The sequence below is a fragment of the Lepidochelys olivacea genome (genome assembly GCF_965140295.1).
Source record: "Lepidochelys olivacea isolate rLepOli2 genome assembly, chromosome: 18".
NCBI lineage: Eukaryota > Metazoa > Chordata > Testudines > Cheloniidae > Lepidochelys > Lepidochelys olivacea.
The window spans coordinates 8,327,054-8,340,737 of NC_140428.1; the positions used below are offsets into that span (position 1 = coordinate 8,327,054).

At 57.3% G+C, this 13,684-nt stretch overlaps 1 protein-coding gene across 2 annotated transcripts in view; it reads right to left on the bottom strand.

Annotated features, from left to right (window-relative positions):
- HSPG2 (heparan sulfate proteoglycan 2) overlaps positions 1-13,684 on the bottom strand; it is a 193,686-nt gene that overhangs the window by 30,310 nt on the left and 149,692 nt on the right. For both annotated transcript variants that reach the window (XM_084651586.1, XM_084651585.1), the window contains exons 60-70: positions 13,432-13,570; positions 12,289-12,440; positions 11,754-11,892; positions 10,924-11,084; positions 9,580-9,718; positions 8,850-9,001; positions 8,287-8,425; positions 7,710-7,853; positions 6,835-6,969; positions 5,949-6,130; positions 5,074-5,266 (exon numbers count right to left, since the gene is read on the bottom strand). In XM_084651586.1, the coding sequence (XP_084507712.1) occupies positions 5,074-5,266; positions 5,949-6,130; positions 6,835-6,969; positions 7,710-7,853; positions 8,287-8,425; positions 8,850-9,001; positions 9,580-9,718; positions 10,924-11,084; positions 11,754-11,892; positions 12,289-12,440; positions 13,432-13,570 (1,675 nt within the window). The remainder of the gene's footprint in view (positions 1-5,073; positions 5,267-5,948; positions 6,131-6,834; positions 6,970-7,709; positions 7,854-8,286; positions 8,426-8,849; positions 9,002-9,579; positions 9,719-10,923; positions 11,085-11,753; positions 11,893-12,288; positions 12,441-13,431; positions 13,571-13,684) is intronic.

Genomic DNA, 13,684 nt, shown 5'->3' on the forward strand with positions numbered 1-13,684 from the left:
AGTTTGTTGTAGAGTACCGTCTGTAACAGCTGCTCTACGAGCGGCTCCATGATGGCCACTTGCCAGCGATCTATGCCTAGGGCTGTGGGAGCGGTGCCGGGTTGGGGACCTCAGCCAGATGGAGAGTAACATCGGTACTGCGAGGGACTATGGTGGCTTCTTGGAGTTGGTGACCTCTGGGACCGTCTGTCCCAGACCCGGTGGGGCACGCTCCTGATCTTGAGGCCTGCGCTCCCTCTATGCAGAGCAGTGCCTGGATTCCCTGCTGCTCATCACCCAGACAGACAGTCTGGTGGGGGTCAACATGGACCGGCAAGGGCTGCGAGCGGAGAAGTCACTCTGCGGAGAACGGTGTCGGGAACCTTCCCTTGACCGTGAGCGGTACCGCCCGCGTGGCGACTGTGGTGGGCCGAGCACTGGCTTGCCTCTGGACTGAGGAGCCACTGGGGTCGGTGCAGCCGCTACCGGGAGAGACATTACGTCTCAAGCCACCTGTAGGACCTCTGGCGTGGAGGGCACCCATATGTGGCCACTGATGTCCGGGGAAGCTGGCTCGGAGTGGGCTGGGCTACTCCACTTAACTTGAGTTGGAGGCTGCGAGGTCGAGGGGGATCGAGAGCTGCCCAACGTAGGTCTAGTCTCGCCCCCAGTCTTAGAATCATAGAATATCAGTGTTGGAAGGGACCCTAGGACCTCATCTAGTCCAACCCCCTGCTCAAAGCAGAACCAAGCCCCAACTAAATCATCCCAGCCAGGGCTTTGTCAAGCCTGACCTTAAAAACTTCTAAGGAAGGAGATTCCACCACCTCCCTAAGTAACCCGTTCCAGTACTTCATCACCCTCCTAGTGAAAAAGTTTTTCCTAATATCCAACCTAAACCTCCCCCACTGCAACTTGAGACCATTACTCCTCGTTCTGTCATCTGCCACCACTGAGAACAGCCTAGACTGATCCTCTTTGGAACCCCCTTTCAGGTAGTTGAAAGCAGCTATCAAATCTCCCCTCATTCTTCTCTTCCGCAGACTAAACATCCCCAGTTCCCCCAGCCTCTCCTCATAAATCATGTGTTCTAGTCCCCTAATCATTTTTGTTGCCCTTCGCTGGACGCTTTCCAATTTCTCCACATCCTTCTTGTAGTGTGGGGCCCAAAACTGGACACAGTACTCCAGATGAGGCCTCACCAATGTCGAATAGAGGGGAACGATCACGTCCCACGATCTGCTGGCAATGCCCCTACTTATACACGCCAAAATGCCATTGGCCTTCTTGGCAACAAGGGCACACTGTTGACTCATATCCAGCTTCTCGTCCACTGTAATCCCCAGGTCCTTTTCTGCAGAACTGCTGCCGAGCCACTTGGTCCCTAGTCTGTAGCGGTGCATGGGATTCTTCCGTCCTAAGTGCAGGACTCTGCACTTGTCCTTGTTGAACCTCATCAGATTTCTTTTGGCCCAATCCTCCAATTTGTCTAGGTCCCTCTGTATCCTATCCCTACCCTCCAGCGTATCTACCTCTCCTCCCAGTTTAGGGTCATCTGCAAACTTGCTGAGGGTGCAATCCACACCATCCTCCAGATCATTTAGGAAGATATTGAACAAAACCGGCCCCAGGACAGACCCTTGGGGCACTCCACTTGATACCGCCTGCCAACTAGACATGGAGCCATTGATCACTACCCGTTGAGTCCGATGATCTAGCCAACTTTCTATCCACCTTATAGTCCATTCATCCAGCCCATGCTTCTTTCACTTGCTGGCAAGAATACTGTGGGAGACCGTGTCAAAAGCTTTGATAAAGTCAAGGAACAACACGTCCACTGCTTTCCCCGCATCCACAGAGCCAGTTATCTCATCATAGAAGGCAATTAGATTAGTCAGGCAGGACTTTCCCTTGGTGAATCCATGCTGACTATTCCTAATCACTTTCCTCTCCTCTGAGTGCTTCAGAAGTGATTTCTTGAGGACCTGCTCCATGATTTTTCCAGGGACTGAGGTGAGGCTGACTGGCCTGTAGTTCCCAGGATCCTCCTTCTTCCCTTTTTTAAAGATGGGCACTACATTAGCCTTTTTCCCGTCATCTGGGACCTTCCCCGATCTCCATGAGTTTTCAAAGTTAATGGTCAATGGTTCTGCAATCACATCCGCCAACTCCTTTAGCACTCTCGGATGCAACGCGTCTGGCCCCATGGACTTGTGCTCGTCCAGCTTTTCTAAATAGTCCCGAACCACTTCTTTCTCCACAGAGGGCTGGTCACCTCCTCCCCATGCTGTGCTGCCCAGTGCAGCAGTCTGGGAGCTGACCTTGTTCGTGAAGACAGAGGCAAAAAAAACATTGAGTACATTAGCTTTTTCCACATCCTCTGTCACTAGGTTGCCTCCCTCATTCAGTCTGGGGCCCACACTTTCCTTGACTTTCTTCTTGTTGCTAACATACCTGAAGAAACCCTTCTTGTTACTCTTAACATCTCTCGCTAGCTGCAACTCCAGGTGTGATATGGCCTTCCTGATTTCACTCCTGCATGCCCGAGCAATATTTTTGTACCCCTCCCTGGTCATTTGTCCAAACTTCCACTTCTTGAAAGCTTCTTTTTTGTGTTTAAGATCAGCAAGGATTTCACTGTTAAGCCAAGCTGGTCGCCTGCCATATTTACTATTCTTTTTACACATCGGGATGGCTTGTCCCTGTAACCTCAATAAGGATTCTTTAAAATACAGTCTTGCCCCGGTGCCTTGATCGAGATCGCTTCTTCATCTTCTTAGCGTGTCCTGTGGATGGGGAGCAGTGCCGGCTGGTGGAGGGCACCACTGGGTCGCCACACACGAATGCTGTGGTGCTCGGTGCCAACTCGGAGCGGCGTAGCAGTGTTGGGGTCAGAGCTGACTCCATCAATATGGCTTGGAGCCGAATGTCCTGCTCCTTCTTGGTCTGAGGCTTAAATGATCTGCAAATCTTGCAGCGGTCGCTGAGGTGGGTTTCCCCAAGACAGCGTAAACAGCTAGTGTGCAGATCACTTATGGGCATAGGCCGTTTACAAGTGTCGAACGACTTAAAGCCCGGGGCGCAGGGCATGCCCCAACCCCGGAGCACTTCTCTACTCTATCTATATGACTTCCTGTTCTTTTTTTTTTTTTACTACAGGTACTAACTATCTATGAACTAAACAACAGTCCAAACCGGGAAGCTACAGCAGAAAGCTGGAGCAGAGCAGTTCCGAAGCACCTTCACTGGCGGCAAGAAGGCACTGAGGGTGGGGGGAGCGCGCAACCCCCTTATACCGCACCATGGGCTCGCTGGGGTGCTCCCCTACAGGTACTGCTGGGAAAAACTTCCAGCACCGGTGCACGTGGTGAGCACACACACCTACCGTGGAATGCATATGAGCAACTCATCTCGAAGAAGAATAACTATTTAATGACAGGTTTCACAGTAGCAGCCGTGTTAGTCTGTATTCGCAAAAAGAAAAAGAGGACTTGTGGCACCTTAGAGACTAACCAATTTATTTGAGCATGAGTTTTCGTGAGCTACAGCTAACTTCATCGGATGCATCTGATGAAGTGAGCTGTAGCTCACGAAAGCTTATGCTCAAATAAATTAGTTAGTCTCTAAGGTGCCACAAGTCCTCTTTTTCTTGCTATTTAATGACAGTCAATGCTGAGACTCAAAGAGTTAATGCTTTATAACTGTTAAAACACAAATTGTCAACATCGTGTGTCAGACAAAGCGCAGAGCCTGAAACCAAACTCTAGTTCTTAAGCAGCATTTTTCTCACTTTGCCTAGCTGTGAATTTCAATTATTATTGATGGAAATATTTGTGTGTGTGTTTGTGTCTCTATGTCTGTGTTTGTGTGTACGTCTATGCCTCCATATGTGTGTATATGGTGAAACTGACATTTACGGATAAAAATCTACTCCTTCCAAGACTAAATATAACAAAATTACTAGCAGATAAAGTAACTGCTCATGAAGTGAATGTACGTAATCCTTCTGTAACCTGCAGCCGGCTTCTACTAAAATCACAAGTTATACTGTAGTAATAAAACCATAAAAAGGGATAAAGTAAAAAAAAATTGTTACAGAAAAAATACTGTTAATTTAATAGCAAAGAAATGTATCAGTGGAGACATACATCATCTTGTGGAAAGCGTGACGTTTAAAATGCACTCAGACGCACAGAACAAATGGAATGAACTGGTTAAGACTCTTGGTTAAACCCCAGATAAGTTCTTTTAAGAAGGTCAAAGGTGTTGTGATTCTTTGTAGAGGGGAACGTAAAGGAGGATAGAAATGTAACAGTCTAAACGATTGAACATTCCATGGGAAGTGGACTAATCACAAATTGTCCTGTGAGATAAATAGGTAACATAAAAACCCTGCAGACTGTAAAGAAATTGGCCCTGTGCATGCAGACAGGCCCGGGATCTGACTTGGGCAGCTTTGCCTTTCCTTACCCACCCTGTCAGATCTGTAGTTCAGGGAACTTGATTGAACAGCCTGAGTGGAGCTGACTATTTCATCCTTCTCATTCAGTGGCATAACCCACCTTCCACAATGCAAGGAGAATTCAGCGCTCTCACCTGTCTGCTGGATGCCAGGGTCTGGCTTTCCCCCGGAAGCCCACCCATCTCAGCCAGCAGTGGTTCCAGCAGGTGTTCACTGGCTCTGGGCTCACATGGGTTTTGTGGTGGCTCCCAAGTGCCCTGGGACGTGTGATGGATGTGGAGGTGCCAACAGCAGGGTGCTGCCCACGGAGCATTGCCTCAAGGAGATAAGTGCCCCCCAACCCTGCCCTCTGGCTGCCCTTTGTGGTCTCCTACCTCCAGACGGAATAGGCCTGGCCCCATTTAGCTGCCAGGTCTGAGACTCATACTAGGGAGGAGGAATGGGAAGGCCAAACAGGGGCTGGCAGAACAGGAGGCATGGATCTCTGCCCCAAGTCAAGTGGGAGCCTCCCCAGGGAGCCGCTCCCAAACTCCCATCCCTTCTCGGAGCTCTGGCTGCAGGCTACTCCCCAGCTCTGCCCTACAAGTGGACAGCGCCAGGGAAGCCAGTGGCCCTGCCTGGCACACAAGTACCTGTAGCAGAGCACTGGAGGGTCGCGGTTTCTCCAGCTACCACTGTCAGTGTCGGCTTCACTGTGATCTCAGGGGCACCGGGCTTTCCGTGGGCAGCTTCCACGTTCACCTCCACTTGGACCTGTGCGGAGCCGATGGAGTTCTGGGCCACGCAGATGTAGGTGCCAGCGTCTTCAGACTTGGCTGCCGAGATCTGGGGGCAGAGACACAGCATTGGGAGGCCTGTGGGGTGTGATGAAGCCACATCCCCCTTCCAGTCCCCCCAAGGCTGAGCGACAGGAGTGATGTTAGGCGGCACTAGGTCCTGTTGTAGGGGGTGCAGCCTTGTCTGTTGCGGCTCTGCCCAGCGAGCTGGCTGGGGGTCCAGCGCTGTGCCCTGCAGACAGCAAGACAGGGAGCCCGGAGCGCAGAGGGCAGCAGCCCCTTTCATGTCCGCCAGGCCCAGGGCAGTATTTAGGGGCACTTGTGTGGGGATCCAGGCTGTGGGAGCCAGAGAGAAACCCAGGGTCTGTCTGTGCCCAGCAGCCTCGGGGAAGGACGGGCCAGGTCCCTGTCCCAGTGCGATCCAGGCAGACAGCTCAGTCACAATGGGGAGGCCACGTTGCCTGCCCCCCTACTTCAGAGTGGGCCCTGAACTGCCCCATGCCCCATCAGAGGCCGGCATGGGTGGTTTCTTTGCTCAGCTCCTGCTATGGTTGGCTGAGGAAGGGAGTTCTGCTCCCTGGCCGGGCAGGACTGGACTGTGGTGCAGCCATGGGCAGATCCCCTGGCGACCCCGATAGCCCCATGGTCCACATGGACAGGATAAAGGCCAAGTTGCCTGTGCCATGGTGCGGGGCCCCCTCCCCCTCCCCCTCCCCCCAGCCCCAGCTTACTTGTAGCACTGCTTGGCTCTCCAGGGGCAACAAGGTCTGGTGCTCGATTTTCTGCCTCATGCCCAAGCGGCTCCAGCGAACCAGCGGGCGAGGGTCGCCCATGCCAAGGCAATCCAGGCTGATGGACTTGCCTGTCTTCACCGTCACGGAGCCCTGGGGCATCACAGACACTGTAGGAGAGCCTGGAAGGGTGCAGAGGGGAGGGGTGGAGTCAGGGCACAACCTGCCAGCCAGAGCTGCTAGAAATCCTCATGGAGCAGCTGGGAGCTGGCCCCGGCAGACTGCAGGGGCAGCACCAAGATGGCCCCAAGAGCCTTCAAGGAGCTGCTGGGCAGGAGTGTGGAGCCAAAGTGGGGTGGCCAGCAGCCCAGCCCCCAGTGTGCTCAGCTAGTCAGTGGGCTTTCAGGCCAGCCCTACACAAGCGGATTCAAGCCCTGAGCACTGAGGGGCGTGTCTGGGGGTGGGCCCGACTGGGACATGCAATCCAGGCTGGGAGGCTGTTGGGGGTTAAACCTACCCCTCCCCAAAGGCCCCCCCATCCCTGCCCATGGGCTCCCTGGCTTGAGGAACATCCCCAGGCTCCACTGGCTCCCGGGCAAGAGACCAGGAACAGCCCGAGTGCACCTCCGCCAGCCCCATTGCCAGAGCACGGCAGCCGACACAGGGTTCCAGTCCTGGAGCAGCAGCTCAGGTTGGCCCCACCACCGAGACCCTCAGCGCCCACCCGGGACAGGGGGAAGCTGAGGCGGACTGGTGTGATAGAACGACAATGCTGGGGTGCCAGCTAGAGGCTCTCAGGGGCCAGTCAGTGAGCTAGGGACCAGGCCAGGTATCCCAACTGCCTGTCCCCAGCGCTGCCCCCTCTCCTGTACTCACGGCCTCTCACCTTGCACCATTAAGTTAACCACGCTGTTGGCTACGCCGTAGCGGTTGGAGGCCACACAGCGATAGGCCCCCTGGTTGCTGGGGCGAGCCCTGTAGATGGTGATCACTGAGCCATTGGGGCTGATCTTCACATTGTCTGCAGGGGGAAAGACACAGGTGAACAAACAGCTGATCTCACCCCTGGGGCTGGGAGCTCTTGCAGAAAACCCAGATTCCTAACGCCTGAAACACTGACAGCGCCCCCTGCTGGGAGAGGCCAGGACTGGAGTAGCTGGGAACTTCCCCCGAGCACCCAGGCTCTTACTCTATCTTATCACGCCTCTTGCTGGCATATGCTGGGACTGGAGGAGCTGAGCTTCCCTGAAACCAACACTGCTGCCCTGCAGCCCCTCTGTGCCCCAGGTTGTTTGCTCTCACTCTAGTGCGAGCCCAGGGAGCCGGGGCCATGGCTAGAGCAGGGGCCCATGTGTCCCTGGCCCAGGGGAAGGGTGGGCTGTTTTTGCTCACACCCCAGATATGCAGAGCCCAACGGGCGTCCAGGCCCCATGGCCCCACATGGGAAGGGAGGACGACACAGGGTCTGCAGACGGCTGCTGCAGTGGAGAGGGACAATGCCCATGGCTGCCCAGCATCCTGGCCAGGGAATGGGAGTGCCCCCACAGGAGACTAGGCGCTGTGGGTCTGGGGGAGCAGGGCTAGCACTCATGGGGGGATCTTGGAGAGAAGTGGGGGCAGGGAGAGGACAACAAGGTGTGGGGGAAGGGACGCTGATGAAGAGGGGATGTCGGGTCCTGTATGGTGGGGGCCGTGGGTACTGGACCCAGGGCACTGGGGGGGACATCAGCAGCAGTGGGCTGGACCTGGCGTGAGAACTACCTTGCAGCTGCTGCTTTGGGGCCATCTTCCAAGTGATATTGATGGGCCGGGCACCATCATGGATGCGGCACTTGAAGGTGGCATCCTCGCCCTGGCGCACAGCAGTGCTGTGTGGCTCGATGGAGATGATGGGGCTCTGCAGACCTGCCAGGCGGGGAAGGGAAACGGGGTTAGAGCTGTGACACCCAGACCTCAGGCGTTCGGGAGCTAAATTAGCCAGCAGCACTACCCCAAAAGCCCCAGTCGCGTGAAGCCATTGGTTCACTTCCTGTAGCGCGAGAGATTCCGATTGAAACAGTCTGATGGGAATTATCTCGATATCGTTCTCGCAGCAAAATGACTGACCGAATAGCATTATTTTATCAGCTGCAGTCGGTCAATAACAGAGTAACAGCACCCTGCTTGGTTACTTATGAAATCACAGTGTTTTAGTATGTGCTGCGAAGAGCCGCAGGAGCCACCTGGAGCCACTTGCGGCTCATGAGCTGTCTGAGTGTCACTGGATAGACTATCCCCGGGGAGCCCCTGAGCCACGGCCTTAGGACCGCCCACCTATCAGCAGGCTAGACAGACTTACGGTAGGAGGAGCTGGTGCCAGAGGAGACGCTCACAGTGATGGAGGCCTCGCGGGGGCCGGCGCTGGTGCTGACGCGGCAGACGTACTCGCCTGAGTCGGCTGCAGAGACCCGGACCAGCCGCAGGTGGGAGCCGGAGACCTGGCGGGAGAGGAGTCCAGGAGTCGGAGAGAAAGGGCTGAAGCATCTGTCTACAGCCAATCCCTGGGAAAGTCTGATCCCACTTCCGACAGCTGCCATGGGACCAGAGCCACGGCAGCCCCCAGCCCACACGCTCCCCATGCTGCCGGGCTCCGCCATGGGGTGGCTCAGTCAGTGACTGCTCCCCCCTTCACTGGCGACTGTCTATCTGTCTATTGTACCTGGATTCCCCAACCCCAGCTGACTGCTAGGCCATCGACGGAGCCCTGCTGGGGAGTGAGCCAGTCCCATCCCCAGCCACAGCTCTGTGGAGACAGAAGCAGCAGATCCCTCTGTCCCCCAGGACAAATCAATCCTGGGAAGATCCCCCCCACACCCCAGGAAAAAGAAAGAAAGTGCCCCCAGGTGCTGGGCTACTTCCTACCTGGTGACTGGCCGGCAGGGCACCCCCCCTCTTGTACCACGTGACTGTGGATGGCGCCTGGCCCGCGACGAGGCAGTTCAGGTCCAGGGTCTGTCCCTCGGCAATGGAGGACGAGGAAGACTCGATCCGGACGTGGGGCACCACACCTGAGGCTGGAGGAGCCGGGGGAGATGGAAGTTAGAGCTGCAGGGGAGGTCCCCTCACACAGCGGAGGAATTGGAGATAGAAACTGCCTGACAAAGCAGCCAGTCCACCCCCAGCCCCCATGGCCAGAGCAGGAGCCCCTCATCCCAGACAGCCTGATGCAGGCAGCTTTGAAAAGACTCAAGCAAGGGGCTCCCAGCCCTTCCTCGGGAACTGTGCCACAGCCTTGATCCTGCTGGCAGGATCATCACCCCCTTCAGCAGATGGGGAAACTGAAGCAGAGAGAGGGGAAGGCTTGCACAAGGCCATGCAGCTAATCTATGGCAGAGGCAGGATTCGAACCCAGGACAGCCTCGCTCCTAGTGCTCCAAGAGTCAGACACTGCTGCTTGTGGGCAGGGGACTGTGCGGGAGTCGGCCTGGGAGCAGATCACTTATCTCCCACCTCAGGCACCAGCCCCGAGCTAGGGCATGTCCAGTCCTGGCTGCCGAAGCCCACCTGCCTGTAGAGCGGCTGGCAGGATTTGGTCCCAGAGAACTGACTACCTGCCAGAGAGGCCACGTCAGCGCAGGCCAGGCAGACTTACAGTGGGATGGGCCGGTGCTGTCCTCGATGGTGACAACAAGAGCTGCCTCCTGGGTGACGGCACCGGTGCTGACGCGGCAGACGTACTCGCCCGAGTCGGCCGCTGAGACCTGCGGGATGCGCAGGCGGGAGCCGGAGACCTGGTGGGGAGAGGGTCCGTGACAGACCAGGACAAACATAGATTCATAGATTCCAAGGCCATTGTGATCACTTAGCCCGTCCCCCTGGATAGCCCAGGCCACAGACCTGCCCACAATAAATCCTAGAGCAGAGCTTCTAGAAAAACATCCCATCTTGCTTTACAAATTGCCATGGCTGGAGAATCCATAAGACCCTGGTCAATTGTTTCAGTGGTTAATTGCTCTCGCTGTCCCCCTTATTTCCAGTCTGAATGGGCCTAGCTTCAAGTCCCATCCTGTCAGACCTTTCACTGCTAGAGCCCGTTATTAAACGTTTGTTTGTGTAAATGCCTACAGACTAGGATCAAGTCACCCCTCAACCTTCTCTTTGTTAAGCAAAATCAATTGAGCTTCTTGAATCTATCACTATAAATTGTGTTTTCTAACCCTTTAATCCTTCTTGTGGCTCTTTTCTGAACCCGCTCCAATGTATCAACATCCTTCTTGAATTGTGGGCACCAGAACTGGACCCAGGATGCCAACTGCGTCGCACCAGTGCCAAGTACAGAGGTAAAATCACCTCTCTGCTCCTACTCGAGATTCCCCTGTTTATGCATCCCGGGATTGCATTAGCTCTTTTGGCCACAGCATCGTATTGGGAGCTCATGTTCGGCTGATTATCCACCATGGTCCCCAAATCTTTTTCAAAGTCCCTGTTCCCCGGGGTAGAGTCCCCCATCCTGTAAGTGTGGCCAGCATTCATTGTTCCTAGATGGATATATTTACATTTAACCATATTAAAATGCATATTGTTTACTTGCGCCCAGTTTACCAAGTGATCCGACTGCTCTGTCAGTGACCTAACCTCTTTTTATTTACCACTCCGATATTTGTGTCAGCTGCAAACAAGAAGCAGCCTGCCCTGATTCCCAGAGTCCACAGCCCCAGTCAGTCCTGAGGCCCCCTGCTCCCGGGGTGGGGCACAGTGGTAAGAAGAGCTGCCATCTGCTGCCATTGCTCCTTCCCTAAGCATCCCACTGCTGCTTTCATTCCCTCGGCTGGAGCGACTCAATCACCTCTCTCCTCACTCTTGGCAAAGCCCAGAAGCCTGTCTCCCTGCCCAGGGAAGCTCCTCTGTCTGGGAGCCTCCAGACACAGCCGTTCCAGGAGCAGGGCCTGAGAAAACCAATCTGGAGCTCAGCCCAGCCCCCTGCTTGCTGACGTACCTGGTGACTGGCTGGCAGGGAGCCCCCCCGCTTGTACCATCTGACTCTGGGCTGTTCCTGGCCCGCAACGAGGCAGTTCAGGTCCAAGGTCTGTCCCTCTGCGATGGAGGATGAGGAAGACTCAATCCGGACAGGGGGGGCCACGCCCAAGGCTGGAAGAGCTGAGGGGGAGGGTGCAACATCGCATCACGGTGCCAAGGAGCAAAGGCAGTGTCGTCCATCTCCCCAGGCAGGGCCCAGCCATGGCAGGAAGGTTCCCAGTGCATTGCCCAGCTCCAAAGGACTCCACCCTAGGCCCCCTAGGTGATGGGATCCCCGCAATGCAGCCAGCGCATCCTATCACCCCCGGCTCCCCTCCTTGTGCAGTCCCAAGCGAGCCCTCCCCAGCACTCAGAGCCCTGGGAGCCTCCCTCATGGACCCTGCCCCACAGGGCTAACCCAGCACTGGGGCAGGGTCTGTGCCCTCCCACAATGCACTGGAGTTAGCCAAGGTGGATCCCAATACCTGCCCTAGGATTATAGCACCCACCTGGCCCCACCCCTTAGCCCACAGTGCCCACCTCACCACACCAGGGGTCTCCGATCCCCATGGACTCCTGGCTTGTGCACCCCGATGTGAAGCCCCTGCTATTCCTGAGCCAGGCCAGGGCCCTGAGCCAATCTCAACAGATGTCTCCATGGAGATGGGTACGAACCAATCTAGGAGAGGGTACTGGGCCCCCAGGGGTCTCTAGCACTGGGTCCATGCCCCTTGTCTGTGTGGGCCCCTGGCACTGAGTGCCATGCCCACTGGCCTCTCCACATGTGGGCCCCACCCTGCCCAGACGTACGGTACGAGGAGCCGGCACTGCGGGGGATGGTGACGATGACGGAGGCTTCCAGGGGGCCGGTGCTGTTGCTGACACGGCAGATGTACTCGCCCGAGTCGGCAGCTGAGACCTGGGGGATGCGCAGGCGGGAGCCGGAGACCTGGCGGGGAGAGAGGGCAGAGGCCATGGGGCATTGAGGAGAGCTGTGCTCGGTAGGCAGGGGCACACGAGGAGCTGGGCTCCTTGGGAAAGCCAGCCCTGCCTGTGTGACAAGCCCTTACAAGGCTGGCACGGACTGTGTCCGACTCCCACCATCTCCCAGCCCCCATGCAGCCCCTGTGGCTCCTCCTGAGGCAGGACTGGGACACCACGGACTTTTCCAGGCATTTGGTTTCCAAAGCATTTGCTGCCTCTTGTGGGTTTCATTGTCCAAGGACACCAACCTTCTCCCCGTCGCTGCCCCACCCAGGAAATCCCATGGGTCTGCTGCTCCCAGGAGCATGGGGGAATTTACGGGCTACGGCCATCAATTCCCAGCCGCCATGAGCCCCCATACCTGGCTACTGGCTGGCAGGGAGTTCCCCCGCCTGTACCACGTGACTCTGGGCTGCGCCTGGCCTGCGACCAGGCAGTTCAGGTCCAAGGTTTGTCCCTCAGCAATGGACGCGGAAGAGGTCTCGATCCTCACTGGGGGGGTGACGCCCAGAGCTGGAAGGGGAACAGAGGCTCAGCACAGAGAGCTCAGAGATGGTGAAGGACCCACTGTGCCCTGCCAAGCTACGATCAACCCACAGGGCGCACGAGACTACAGCCCAGGCTGGGACATCAGCCAGCTCCCTCCTGCTTCCCGGCCATTCCCCGTGCCCGCTGCCCAGCCCAGGCCATGACATCAGCCAGCTCCCTCCTGCTTCCCGGCCCATCCCACTGCCCGCAGCCCAGCCCAGGCCAGGACATCAGCCAGCTCCCTCCTGCTTCCCGGCCCATCCCACTGCCTGCTGCCCAGCCCAGGCCAGGACATCAACCAGCTCCCTCCTGCTTCCCGGCCATTCCCAGTGCCCGCTGCCCAGCCCAGGCCAGGACATCAGCCAGCTCCCTCCTGCTTCCCGGACATTCCCCGTGCCCGCAGCCCAGCCCAGGCCAGCACATCAGCCAGCTCCCTCCTGCTTCCCGGCCCATCCCACTGCCCGCAGCCCAGCCCAGGCCAGCTCCCTCCTGCTTCCCGGCCATTCCCCATGCCCGCAGCCCAGCCCAGGCCAGGACATCAGCCAGCTCCCTCCTGCTTCCCGGCCATTCCCCATGCTCGCAGCCCAGCCCAGGCCAGGACATCAGCCAGCTCCCTCCTGCTTCCCGGCCATTCCCCGTGCCCGCTGCCCAGCCCAGGCCAGGACATCAGCCAGCTCCCTCCTGCTTCCCGGCCATTCCCCGTGCCCGCAGCCCAGCCCAGGCCAGGACATCAGCCAGCTCCCTCCTGCTTCCCGGCCATTCCCCGTGCCCGCTGCCCAGCCCAGGCCAGGACATCAGCCAGCTCCCTCCTGCTTCCCGGCCATTCCCCGTGCCCGCAGCCCAGCCCAGGCCAGCACATCAGCCAGCTCCCTCCTGCTTCCCGGCCCATCCCACTGCCCGCAGCCCAGCCCAGGCCAGCTCCCTCCTGCTTCCCGGCCATTCCCCGTGCCCGCAGCCCAGCCCAGGCCAAACTCACAGTAAGAGGAGCCGGCGCCACCCTGGATGGTGACGATGAGCGAGGTCTCCTGGGTGATGGCACCAGTGCGGACGCGGCAGATGTACTCGCCTGAGTCAGCTGCTGAGACCTGGGGGATGCGCAAGCGCGAGCCGGAGACCTGGTGGGCAGCGAATCATGTGGAGAACGGGTCCATGAGAAGAGGGAGCGCACGGGAAGCTGGCGAGGTCAGTGATCCCTCCACTCCCTTACCCCGCCTTTGGCCCCAAGCGAC